This window comes from Neovison vison, chromosome 1 (genome assembly GCF_020171115.1).
Source record: "Neovison vison isolate M4711 chromosome 1, ASM_NN_V1, whole genome shotgun sequence".
NCBI lineage: Eukaryota > Metazoa > Chordata > Mammalia > Carnivora > Mustelidae > Neogale > Neogale vison.
In genome coordinates this window covers 198,343,043-198,357,415 of record NC_058091.1, presented here as the reverse complement: position 1 = coordinate 198,357,415, position 14,373 = coordinate 198,343,043, and the positions used below count along the sequence as shown (strand labels likewise).

Below are 14,373 nucleotides of genomic sequence, written 5' to 3'. Positions count from 1 at the left end.
TTCGGCTGCGGTCTCTACCTCAAGTCCTTAAGCATTTCCATGCGATACACTGCGGCTGTCTGCTGTAACCGGTTAACATTTCTGGCCGTCCAAGAAAATATAACTCGTCCCTTCAAGTAGAGAGAGGAAGAAGAAATAATGGAGTGTCCCATTTCTGACAGTCAAGAGGAAAAGGAGAGAAATGTTCCCACACTGATCTCATTAAGATGACGAGAATAATGAGTGTGAATCTTATGTATGAATCTCCTAGTAGATAGAGGAGGGCATAAATGTATCCCACGTTCACTCTTTTATGATGCCTGATATACTACATTTATTCTCAGCTTCATCTGATACTACTGTTGGGGGCTTCTGTGACAATATTACAGCTTTAACTTCAAGTTTTGCCGCTGAAGTCATCGGAGTCAGTCATTCAACACAGCTTTATTGAGTGTGCATGAAAACGGGGAAGATCTGTTAATGGCAACTGAAATGCATCTCAGGCAGAACTGCCTGGATTTATTTCCTGTCACTGGTTCTAGTAATGGATTAAAAATACTGACAAATGGCATTTTTCAGTTTATAATCTATTTTATTTCCCAGTTCCTTAAACTTAGGTTAAACATTCTACTCAATAAGAAATAGCACCCCAGTATTACCGAACATGCCTAAATATTATTGAATATTTTTGGACAGAGAGGCACACGTTTTTCCAGCCAACACTGACGAGAGGGTTTTTCTGGTGATTTATTTCTCTTTCTTCGATTCGGGAGGAGATATTTTCAAACAGTAATTTTAAGTTATATCAGTTTTCAAGACTGATACAAATTCAGAAACACAACATCGCTCGCAGAAACCAAACCCGTGCTACGATCGTGTACAGCATTCAAGCCTAAATGATCCACAGGCCCTTGTATTTCATACAGGGGATTTAATTTGCTCTCTTTACTCCAATAGCCTTAATAGCAATAAATTGATGCACCAAGCATACAGCACAGAATTTATAAAACAAAGGCGGCAACACCCTACAAAATCTAAGGGTACCTCAACATAGGCCCAAATTATTATTTTAGTACTTCTACTGCTTTGTAAAAGGATAGACTATTCCACTAGGTTGCTCAATTATAGCTAGAAAAACTTTGAGTTACAGACTTCTGAAGGACATTTGGAAGGAGAGCAATATGGTGAAGCTGGATCACCAATTTTTCCAGAAAACTTAAAATATGTACACTTTCTTCCTGACATTTATTTAGTCTAATGAACATTTAGGCCATGGACATCTTCATCTTAGCTACCGTTAAATCAATATGAATCAATAGAGATGGTTTAAACTGTTTAAGTAACTCAGGGAAAATATATGTTTGGAACCTGGAAAATACATTCTTAATGAGTCTACATCGACTTTTGGGAATAAGTAGTTTTACTACTTGGAGGCCAAATGACATTACTCGTCTAAAATGTACCCCACTTAGACACAGAGCGAACCCTTCAAGGGTTCTGTATTACCAGACACTCATCTCAGCAGTGGGTTGGAGCGTGATAGTGTGATGTGACCTCAACTAACAGAAAAGTTCATTAAAACATAAGGTGTTCACTTATTAACCTCAGGAAGAATGCTAAGCAAAGTGCACGCAAGTTAACTCTTTCCAATAGGCAATGCCAACCCTCTCAGATCCACATACGACTTAACAGGAAATACCAAGGATTGGAAGTCCAATTTCTTACTCTTAGAATTCTACAGGACAGTGTCCGACACTTGGCGTTCCTTAATTCAGGACAACTGACACGTAAACTTCAGGACAGCGAGGTAGATATTTCCATCTTTTGCTCTTTCTCTTTCTGCCCCTCTTATCTTTTTCTCTCTTTCTTTCTTTCTTTCTTTCTTTCTTTCTTTCTTTCTTTCAAGATTTTATTTATCTATTTGCCAGAAAGAGAGAGCACAAACAGAGGAAATGACAGGCAGAGGGAAAGAAAAGAAGCAGGCTCCCATTGAGCAGAGAGCTGGACCGTCTTATCTTTTCAATGTTGCAGTCTTTGAAACATCCACTCCCAGCCACGGGGGGAGAAGGAGAGTTAGTATCTCAGTAAGTCCCTTCACATTAGAGCACTTTCATCTCCTTTACCGTAAAATGGTCTCCAAGCTCCCTTCCAACTGTAACATTCTGTGACTTCCTCAGCATCCTCCAAAGCCCATACACTCTTCACCTTTGTAGGCCCCTTGTCTTTGCCATGAAGCAGGTGCTCCATGCTGACGGTAGGACGGGGATAGGCGGGTTGCTGGCATCCTGAGCACCAAGCCGTGATGGCACCGAACCTACTTCCTGCCTGCAATGGGTCTACTCTACAGCTAGAACTCCATCAAGGGATTGATAGGTTTTGTTAGTGGCTCTGTGTCATTATTTATGACATTGCTCCTGTGGAGAAATGTCTTCTAAAGTCTAAGCAAGTGTCTTAGAAAGCAGACTTTTATATCTTATTTGAAGGTCAGGACACTATTGGAAAAATATTTAGTTTTAACTACACGGCAATAGATTTTAGACTTAGAAATTGTGGTAGGAGTCTCATATACTGAGAATTAAAAAAAGAAAAGAAATAGTACACTGCTGGAGAAGCTAGTAGAACCTAGGTTACAGGTTTCCTTTATAAATACCAGCCTCCTGGCTGAGCCACCCTAGACGCTCTTACCATGAAAAATCAAACTACTTAAAATAATTTAAACACAACCACAAAAATGTCCAATATTGCCACCTGGCCAAGAAAAGAGAATGCTGGTATCTGAAATTCCACATTTATAAATTAATTTTCTCTGAGTAGCAGCCACCACTTTACTAATATTACTCCAAAATGTAACACCTCCTTCATACAACCTCAGTATATTAAGTTGTGGATAATTAATGGACTACTTTTAACACTGTCAGTCTATTATTTTATTTAAAAAGTTTTTTTGAAGATTTTATTTATTTATTTGAAAGAGAGGGCATGAGCAGGGGAGAGGGCAAAGGGAGAGGGCAAAAGCAGGATCCCCACTGAGCAGGGAGCCTGATGCAGGACTTGATCCCAGGATCCTGGAATCATGACCTGGGCTGAAGGCAGACGCTTCACTGACTGAGCCACCCAGGCGCCCAACAATCTATTATTTTAAGTTAAATCCAAAAGATTTATTTAACTGACTAAGGAAAGTAATATTAACTTCACCAGCATTTTATGACAAAACTGAATGATAGACTTCTTTTTTCAAACATGTAAGCATTGCCTGAAGTCTGCTTGGCAAGAAATGTATAGAATGCTAACAATGGAAAGTACCTTAGAATAATTTGTGTAGAGCTAAGTGGAACATAAAACATCATATATTTATATATTGTTGATAAATTGCAATAGTAAAAGTTTTTTGATTCCAATGGGGAACTAGACAATTTGACATACAAAATAGCCGGTAAAATCTGTATCTTCATTGTTTTAAATGACTTTCCTATTCCTCAACCTTCTTCCTTCCCTTCCAATGAAGATCTAATAGGTAATCAATCCTAACAAAGTATGCTTTTATATCTCTGATATAATGATATTCATTTAAGAATATAAAGATTATATACTAGTCATAAATACAGTGCAATGTATAGACAAAACCCATCAAACCCTCATAATGACGGAGGTTATATTACTTAGGCGAGAATTAATGTTCACCCCACTTCTCCATTTCAGTGAACCGCAACAATACACCTTTAGAATTGGTATAGAGAAGAAAACTCTCATATGGGTTTTCTTAAGGGAAAGATGCAATTCGTTAATCTCTATGAAGCCAAACAAAATCCCTTCTTCAATTGGACTCTAATGTAGTCAATAATTTTGTGTAGAGATCACAAATTATCTTTCTCTAGCCTGATTACCTATGGGAATAATTTCTATTGCATGCAAACTACAGAAAATCCAAACTAGACTTCACTACCAAAAGCACAAAAATAAAACATAGTTAACCTCACATTAAACCTCATTTACAAGCATGCATTCTCAGTGAGGAAACAATATGGTACCCAGGGGGACAAAAATTGGTTCATAGGGGAGAATTTTAAAAAATTAGGTATTACAATGATTTGTGACCTTCCAAAACCCAACATTCCCCGAGAAAATCTTATTCCTTAGCATTTATTTTCTCTCATTTAACAAAAATTTTCCTTTTAAGGGGTTGAATATGGGGGGGGAACCCACTGAGAAATACTGACTTAAGATAAAATAAAAACCAAGTTTTATCTCTAACATTTCTTTTGCATTCTTAAAATCAAGGTTGCCTTTCATTTTCACCCAAATATCTACTGACACTTCAATATAATTTCCATCTTTTCTTGCTTGTTAGCTTTGCTCTGATTTTCTCTTCATTATGTCCTGTTGAGCCTATAACTGATGACTGGCGTGAACATGAGAATTGGTTACTCCTTCATCTTTCCTCTTACTGATCGCTGATGTTTCCCCTTGCTGAGTGTTGGACCTCTGTAGTCATAGCAAAGGAGAAGGCACAATGTGGAGTCATAACTCCCAGAACTGTTAATGGCAAGTCTGACTACTAGGTGTATAACCAATTCTGACTGTAACAGTCAACGTCGTAAAATGAGGGCAAGAGAAGGAGCCACAGCAACAACAACGAGAACAACAAAAGCAACCAGAAACAACTTTCTTAACAACATTTCAGGTCGGCTTCTCCCTTGGCAAATTAACTTTTTTTTTTTTAAGCATTTTTATTAAGATAGGCCAATTAATTCTTAATACATTCATAATTCTAAGGTATACCTTCATGACTGGTCAAAATAGAAAAATGGAACCAAAGAAAGCATTCTACACCTATTTCTTAATATTTACCTGATAAAAGGGGGCATGAAAATATGTGCAGAGTAAACGTACTGACAGAAGTATTTTAATGACCCCATTTCTGTGAAAATTTACAATCTTTCAGCGGAGTTATTACTTACTTTATAAAATCTTAGTGAAATAAATTATATAATTATCTCCTTCATTTAAATGTTTTTCTTTGCAAAAACACTTTACATGATAATATTTCACAACACAACGTGGCTTGCTCTTTTTTCACAAACAATTTAAAATTGAAGCCGGAAGGTAGAAAATTCTTCAGAGGACAAAAACACTGGTTTAGGAATCTGAGGACAGACCATGATTTCATTGTTTTATAATTTTCGATCCTTAAGTCAACTCAGTTATAAAATCTGGACCAAGCTGCATATTTGTAAAGGGTCTCATTAAGATCCTGAGGCTGAAAATACCTCAGAAGTAATGCTTGTGGCGAAGTGGGTCAACAGCCATACAGCCAGGAGGAGACCACACTGAGCCCCTGGTGTCCCCGACTACCCCCGTGTTCGTTACACAAACCGTGAAGATTCACCAGAAGGCTAATTCCTGATTTCAGTAAGGTATCACAGTTATGTTCGTGATATCTGCAGTTTATGTTTGATTATAAAATAGTGCAGTAGCACTCCACCTGAGAAAAAGTGAAATAGTTTTAATTTTCCCCAAACCATCCATCGAAGAATATGTCCCAGATGACAGCATTTTACTACTTCTTACCTTCTGGGACAAAAGAAGGAGACTAGAGATAAGAGAAACTGTGTGTGTGGCATGCTGTAAGAATTAAATTCTTCTCTTTGTAAATAGACAATGAAATTTCAAAGGAATAAGCTTTTCAGAGAGTAGTAGACTCTGTGTCTTAGGTGATTATCTCCCTCCAAAGATAGGGAGGCCATTTTGCTGACATCTATGAAAACAGACAACAAAAAAAGGGTGTTGGCACCATTTAGAGAGAATGATGCACTGATTTGAGGAGGTGCTGCCTTTGTAGATGGAACAGCTCAAACATGAAACAAAAAACTACACATTTAAATAGACTATCAACTAAGCTAGAGCATCACTCCTCAAGAAGGATGAGAGAAATCTAGTCAAAATGTTTTGTCCCATTAATACGTGATTTGCTACATTTCCTAAGATTCGAGGTTGATTTTTAGCTAACTGTGATCAATCCTAAAACTCAACCCACTTCTAAATTGTGGTTCTTGAGGGGCTTTTATGCAATTTCCAAAATTTATATGCAGTGCTTTGTGAAAGGTACCATGTAAGAAAACCCAATTTTGTATAAGCCAATGCTTGAAAAAAAAATTTTTTTTTTGAAAATTTCTTTTCTTCCTTGGAATTCAGATAAATTTTGGGGAAAGATGTAGAGTTTGAGTATCAGCTTAATGTGTCAGTATATCCATATGAACTGGACACACAATCTGTTTACTGAAAAGGAAGTTGTGGTACTGAAGTCTTCAAGTTTCAATAGTCTTTGACTCTGTAGAAGGAATTTTAGGTCATTTTGGAGATATACAATCTTGTAAATCAGCAAAATTCCAAATAGGCTTCCTTCTTTCTTCACACATTCGTAAAGGAAATGTTTAATGTACCTTTAAGCTTCGTATAATTAGATGGGAAGTATTGTTTAGTAAGCTTAATAAGTGTTTTCAGAGGAAAGCAAAAATGAAGAAGGGCGGACAAAAGGAAAGTCTGATTTACATAATTTTAGGAAAATGAGAGAATGCAAGGATAGGACCATGAGTTATAGATCATTTTGCTTTAGTACTTGTTTCTTTGATTTTCGAGGGTCCTTCTGTTTTTGTTGTTGCAGGGAAAATAACAACAATTATGCCTGGAACATTTCCAATTTTTCTGCTTAGCACTAAAAAAATAATTGTAGCAACAACAACAACAAAGGCTTCTATAAAAATCATTTGAAAACTGCCACAGACTCGGAGTGTAATTTTGTTGGTGTGGTATTACTGGTGTCTCTTAAAAGATGAAAACAGAAATTTCTGTTGGAATCTTAAAGTTACCTTCCCTATGTCCAGTCCAGTACAATAGCCCCCACACTGCTTGCTAACATGAATGCTGAGACTCCAACTACATGCCGATGTAGGTAGGCTTTTGTTTTCACATTGATATTTCTTCTTAAGCAACATCCCCTTTTTTAGTCCTTGAACGTGAAGGCCACTGAAAATGTCCTTATTGTTTGTAATAACTTTTAGAAAAATCCATATGTTGTTTGATAGCAGCAGGCTTTCTCCACAGAAAATACTCGATATGGTATCCTCGCGAGCCTATTGTCCTCAGATCGTTGTATTATATTCCCAATGCCTGTGCAAGTTCAGTTCTTCCTCCCTTGCTGATGTTTCCTCCATTTTTTTTTTTTTAAATCATTTGGCTACACAGAGCTGCCTCATGTCATTCTTTGCATACATCATCTCTGTTTTTTTCTCTTTTCCTGAATAATGGCCCAGCTTTTCTGAGAGTAGCTGTTGTCCCGAGTGTGATCCTTTACTAAAATGGGGATTGAATGAAGGTGAAACACAAATTATCTGGAAGCAGAGGAAAACCGGGCGTTTTGAAAGGGACCCAGAAAGGAATGAGTAATGAACCAGAGTGGCCTGGATGAATTGCTGGAAAGGGAATTCTCAGTTTTGACACAAAAGGAACACCGGGGATACCAAGGCAAACCCAGGTGGGAGGAGAGTCTCCGTAGGAAGCCTGCCTCATGGGCTGGTCAGTAGAGAGGGTGGAAGCCAGTAGATACTTCCAGATATGAACAGAAACAAATGTATTTTATGAGTAACTGTTAGGCATTCAAACATGCCCGTTCTGGAACACAAGGTACTCTGAGGGGTTGACATCCCTTCATAATTCATGTTCATTGTTTCTCTAAGTAAAATATGTGTCTACCCGTAGTTATTCTGTTAGGAATTGTACTTTAAAGGCAAGGGGACATTTTTGATAATGCACATCTTAAACTTTTCATTAAACTACCAAATTTAAATTCTACCTTTTTGTGCACTCTGACATTTTTGTCTGGCATTTTCATTAATTTTGCGACATACATAAATGTAGCTGAAATGTTAACTGATCAATACTTTGTCTCTCTCATGTAGCACTAGCGTTCCATTCCCTAAGGACCACACAGCAGAACAGAAATTAAATGTGTAAAATATCAAATGTTACTGTTAAACACAGCGGCACTCACTGTACAACGACAGAAAAGGCTAAAACAATTCCAAATGGACAGATGGTACCACAAATTATCTACAATCACATTTAAAGATTAAAGTTTGTCCTGTAAAATAATTCTCTGACACACACTGAAGTGTGTCCTTTTACTGATAGCTCAGTTGTCCAATTATTTTTGTGCTCATTACAGTGAGAAATGACAGTACTGAAGAGAAAGAGAGTGTGCACTCTGGTTTTTTTTCCGCGTTGCACCCACTGACATCCACGAGAACACAAATGTCTGGTCAAGAGCCTGATGAAAATTAGACCCAATTTAGGAGACATTTCCACGTCTACAATAGATGATTCCGAAAGATGAGCAGGGCCTTCCGCGCCACGCACGTCTGTGTGTGCTCTTAGGCATACAATATTCATAGTAAAATTTAAAAACCTAATTCACAGCACACAATAACAAGGACATTCCCAGGAACATGCTCGCCTCTATTTATCCCTCACCTCCCAGGCCGACTGCAGCTTCTAATCTCAGCGGCCGGCTCTGCCTCTTCCCCAGAACACATAGGCAGTGCCAGAGAGGCTGGAGCAGCATTAACCTTGCATTTCTTAACGCTTTCCACTTTAATGGACACGGGGACCAAAAAAATGATTGTTTTTCCATTTTGATTTCATTATTCTACATTTATTTTTGGATAGAAAATTAGCAAAGAAAAAGAAAACGGAATGGGGGGGGGAAGGCACTTAAACATTATAAAGTTTACTGATCTGGGCCTAAAACCAAGCCAAATAATGGTACAAATGCGTGTGCTCCATGAAGCAGCTGCATTTATGAAAAAGTGGGCCAAGTGGAACCAATATTATAATAATAGACCCGAGATCCATCAACAGGGAATGATGGGAACAATATGTTTGTAACAATGGGGTGCTGCTTATACTCCTCTCTTAATGGAAAGCAGTTCTTTTCAATAAACTGGCCTAAAAAGGCTCCGGTTATGCAATGAGATCTTTGAAACATTTCATTTTTAAATACATCATTTCATATCTGTAAGAAGCAGCAAAATCCTACAACAGTTTTTTTTTTTTTTCCTGAATTGTTATGATACTTAGATTACAAGGTGTATATTTTAAAAGCTCCTTTGGAGAGAAAATAATATCTGTTACGTGCTTTGGGCAAGGTTCTTTTCTGTGCCTCAGTTTTTTCCTCTGTATATCGGGAAAATAATAGTAGCTCTCTTATAATTAGGGTAGTAGGGAATATTAGATTCATTTATGCATGAAATTCACTTTCATGCCTTAGCACCTCTAGAACAATTTCCTGGCACATAAATGCTCAGCGAGTATGAGTTGTTGTTGTTATTATATAGAGGATTATTATATTATATATATTACATATATATTTGTTGTCATATATATAACATATTATTATATGTTAGTTGTTATTATATAGAGGATTGTATTACCACATATGAGTTGTTTTATATATATGACACACATAACATATCTAGCATATATAACATATTATTATATATGAGTTGTTATTATATAGAGGATTATTATATTATTATTTAGAGGATTCAATTCATTATAATTTAATTGAAGGTCTAGGGAAAATTGCTGCAGAGCATTAATCTGTGGCTATCATCATTTAATAACCAGCTTTACTAGAGCAAAGCCTTATCATTCAAGAAGACTTTCTCCACTTCAGAAAAAATTTTCAGACCGATCGCTGGTTACTGGCTGGCCTACTGATTCAGGTAGCCATTTATATTGGGAGCCTGCCAAGTGCTAGATACTCTGCAGGTGATGCTGGAGTACCAGGGTGAAAAAGGCAGGCCCCCTTTCTCATGGAATGCCCAGCTCAGGTCTAGATAAACGCAGTCCAGTTCTGCCATTCGTGATTCCAATCACATTCAGTAGAGCCTGATTCGGTGCTCCTACTCAATGAAACAGTTAATACTACCGTTTCTTCTCGAAAGTACTCTTACTGCACATTCACATGTAGCTTGTGAGGTGTCTTTTCTCACTGCCAGTCTCTGCAGGCCCCTTTCCTACCTTCGCGCTGGCCTCCCCCTCTCTTTCGCAAGCATCTTGCGTTCAGTTTGTGTTTTGTACGACCAAGGCTGTTGATAGATGATATTATCATCTTCCCTCCCCGGTGATCTTTGATTCCCTTACTGTGAAACCACTCAGGTATTATCAGATAACTGGACCGAAGTTTTTTAGACTTTCAGTGTCTGATTTTTTTTTTTTTTTTTTTTTAATCAGAAGAAAATCCGGGGAAAATGTCTGCCATCTTGAATTCATTTCAAGTGACCTCAAGAAGCCAGAGGGAGTTTATGAAGACTTACACAACATACTGTCATATTAGAGAATTTGAAATGAATGTTCCTGAACAAATGACATAATTACAGAGATTTCTCTGTTTTCAAATTTTGCCAACTGTTGTGGGGAATGACTTTGGAAAGAGTGAATCAAAGAAGGCATCAGGGCATTTTCAGGAGACCATTACTGCGTCTGTTACAAGGCCCCGTGGAACCTGGAAGTCATGGCATAAAATACGCACAGAAACTCAGTATCATTTTTCTCCATTAACATCAAGGTGCCCCTATGAGAGTGAAAAATCGTAATAAAGTTTGCTTAACTGTACTTCAATGTATTTATTTTATGAAGGCACGAAATAAAAGAATATTGAAAGAGGCAGATTTTCTTTTCTAAATCTTAATGATGGCCGTCGCTTTCTTTAAGGAGACAACACCACGTCTATGGGAGAATGGCCGCCTAACTTTCTGGTAACTTACAACACAAAGGGACATACTCACTCTTTGTTCCTTGTGCTCAGACATTAATGAAAGTCCCATACAAGGCCCGAGAGGAGGACAGACCTCAGAGTGCTAAACAGATGTGCATACGCTCATTTGAATGGTAATCCTAAAATGTTGATTTGTTACTATAATTAAGGCCCCATAATAAAGTCCTATTCTGCTAACCTAGAAACTGTAAGAAAGCATAAGGTACTCATATTCTAACAAATATGACAATAAAAGAAAGGATTTCGAAAGGAGGACTCCACTTAAACTTCAGACTGAAATCCTGAATAAGCAAAACTCATGTGAGAGCAGAAAATCCCAGCTAAAGCTTAGAGGAAAGTATTCTCTCAGATTTTCGAGCTCTGCAAGTTGGTCCTATCAGCAGTTTTTAAATAACCAAAGTAAAAGGCCACAAGATGAGCATTGTTAGAGGACTATTTGGATCTATCAAATTCTCACTTGTGCCTTTTTAAAAACTGAAAATCTCAGAAACAATAAAACGTCGCTTAAATAGGTCACATCCACTTCCAAGTGACTCACGTAAATTTACATTACCAACCAACATCCTACTGCCAACGATTTTCCTATTTTGAGGAAAAAAAAAATCTGTAGAACAATAAAATTAAAATGAGGGTGGTCAAGATTATTAATTTTTTTTTTAACACGAAGGACTTTTCTTGGCTCTGTTATTGGGATTTGGAATTATGCAATATGTAAAATTTTCCTTTTTAACTGTCACGGAGAAAAGTATATATTGGCTGAGATATCTTGCCTTCCGGAAGTCTGGCGGGGGAGGGGGGGATATGTATTCTTGGACTCGGACCTTGAACGATCCATCAGGTTCCTGCCCACGGCAAATCTGTCCAGTCAAGTCTTAAAATAGGAGTTTTAAAATGGCCACATGCACATAACTGTTACTATAGCCACAGAAACATGCAGCTATGATTACTGAATTTAATGAATAACAATGTAAGTAATAAAGAATTATCATACCACAAAAGCAGCGAGGCTCCTTGGGGGTGAGTCCCAGTCAAAGCAACTATTAACGAAGTACGCAGCGTTTACGAGCACCATGACACAGCGCTTCATTCTGATAAAGTTTCTTAGTAGCAGCTGTAAGGAAGATGGAAATATTATCAGAATTTGCAAGACCAAAACCCATCAGATATGGTACAAAATTCTTCAAGCTTAGTGTGATTTAAAAAGGATTCAGAAAGTTAATAAAGTTGTAAGAGTATACCAAGCAATTTGGCTCACGAGTTAAAGGAATAGAAGTATGTCTGGAGAGAGTAGAAAGAACTGAATTACAGGAGCAATTTCTTAGCGAAATATGTTTTCTTTAAATAATATTATTATGTGGGTTGGGCTACCTTTGTTCAAAAGGAAAAAAAAACCTCTGATAGATTAAAAACATTTATATACTGTGAACCTTTAATACATTTTCTAACTCTTCAATCTCATTGTGATTTTAAGAAAATGCTTTTTAACTTCAAGATATTTCACAGTGAAATGATAATGGGAAATGTTTTAATTTCACGTCTGGAGAAAAACCTGTCAAGTATTGCTTTATTACAAAAAACAAAATTTTCACCATTTTTGTAAGAATCTCCCTTATTTACTATCAATTTTTCAGTCTCTGTCTCTTGGTCTGTTTCTCAGACTCTCTCTCTTCCTCTCTCTCTTTTCCACAATAAATTTAACCTATATTTTCTCATTGCTTTTTCATAATTTTGGAATTAGAAAAAAATTTATGGTATCCAATTGCTTTACAAAATCTTTCATTAAAAAGGTACATGAGAACTGATAGCATCTAAATCCAACATTTAAAACAGGACGTGACTACAACTATAAAAAGAATAGCCCCTATACTAGATGATGGTACAAAAAATGATCTACAGTTCTGTTAATAATTAGAATATTATGTCTGCAGGTTATAATTTTCTAATGCCAAATACACTTCAATACTGGTGTGGTATTTTAAAGAAGTAGTTATGTAAAGCCTCCTGAGGTCATTTGGAAAAAATACGTATATGTGTGTGTATAAATATAGATGCATGGACAGGCATACCAGTTTTAACAAGTTGTTAAAATTGAAATTCTTTCACGAAAAGAGTCACCCTATTGTTTCCTTCTTTGCTTCCTCCCCTGATCACCTTCCTTTTAGAACTACTTTTATTGCTTTTATCTATAATTGTGAAAAAAATGTAATCTGTATTTCTATTTAGATAGATATTACATTTGTAATTCATGCACTGTCTTTAAACAACCAAAGATCCCACTGTTTATGGTGAATTGATTAGATTAAAAACAAAACTAATTTTAGTCTTCTAATAGCACAGAAAATGGTTAAATATTTTAACACACACAAATGAGTTCTGTAAACTTTATAGCCATAGCAAAAACATTTTATTTTAGCTGCGTTAATTGGAAGTAAACACCTTTTTAAGGAGGTAGCTTAGCACCCTTTCTTAACTTGATATCAAACCTAATTTAAATCTCAGTCTAATTACGAGATATAGAACCTTACTTAAAATGTCGTCATGACAGAAAAATCAGATGTGCTGATTTTCCATTTTCTTAGCTGAAAGTGCCAATAAAAGTTCACTTCTAAAAGTCCATAGTCAAAATCTAATTAACAGGAAGGTTTTCCTTAAAAGATGGAGCCCCCTCTCTTGTGGATTAGAGGGAAGAGCATTACCCAGGGCTCGATTTACACACACCTGCATCCTACCTGTGGGTGGTCTGGACATTTATTTGAACCTCAGCCTTTGGTGTTCTCATTTACACATTCCATGGCAATCAGACAGTATTTTATGTTCAAAATGATCATTCTTTGGCTAATGCATGAATACATATCCATTCTATGCAACGCCTACAGTATCCCCTCTCCATTCTGACCACCCCCATCCAATTTATTAGTATGGTATTGTCCTTGTTTGATCTCTTACGGAAAGGAAGGGAAGAGAGAGAGAAAGAAAAAAGAAAAGAAAAGAAAGAAAGAGCCATTTCCCATAAGTAGATGATCAAAAACCCCTTAGTCTTCCCCCCTCCACACTTCCAAAGTTTATTTGAATTTACCTAGATGTTTTTACAGATATAATCAGGTCTTCCCAGAGGGATTAATCTTGCCTTGCTTTTTACCTGTTTAGAGAGTCTGTTTTCCTCTTCAATGTACTTCTGTTCTTTGGGTATTAATGTTCGTAAGCTGGCTTTCACCTATACAACAACATATGTGTCTGTTATGGATTCATATATTACAAATGTTTACAAGTTTTTTCACGCAGTTCAATTTGCAATAATTTCTAAAGTTTCAAAGTCCTGGCTGCTGTGCTCATAAAATATAAATGTATACAGTGGCACATGCACGCGCTTCCATTTCTTACGCCGGCAGGCAGCGGCCGCGGCACAGCCGCAGTGGCAGCCGCCAACTATAACAGAAAGTGTGGCTGTGCCAGCCAGTGGCAGAAGCGTATTCTCCAGGATACATCAAGGTTTAGAGAAAATGAGGAATGACAGAAATTCTCTACAAATCAGGAACAAAAGCTTTCATGAAACTGAACTC

The 14,373-nt window shown here is 37.0% G+C and overlaps 1 protein-coding gene across 6 annotated transcripts in view; it reads right to left on the bottom strand.

Annotated features, from left to right (window-relative positions):
• MCTP1 (multiple C2 and transmembrane domain containing 1) overlaps window positions 1–14,373 on the bottom strand; it is a 348,502-nt gene that overhangs the window by 143,426 nt on the left and 190,703 nt on the right. For 5 of the 6 annotated variants that reach the window (XM_044265398.1, XM_044265435.1, XM_044265407.1 and 2 more), the window contains 2 exons: window positions 13,953–14,027; window positions 11,805–11,924 (listed from right to left, as the gene is read on the bottom strand). In XM_044265398.1, coding sequence (XP_044121333.1) covers window positions 11,805–11,924; window positions 13,953–14,027 — 195 coding nt within the window. Of the gene's footprint in view, window positions 1–11,798; window positions 11,925–13,952; window positions 14,028–14,373 lie in introns of those variants that run through there. The other variant, XM_044265445.1, reaches the window with a different exon arrangement.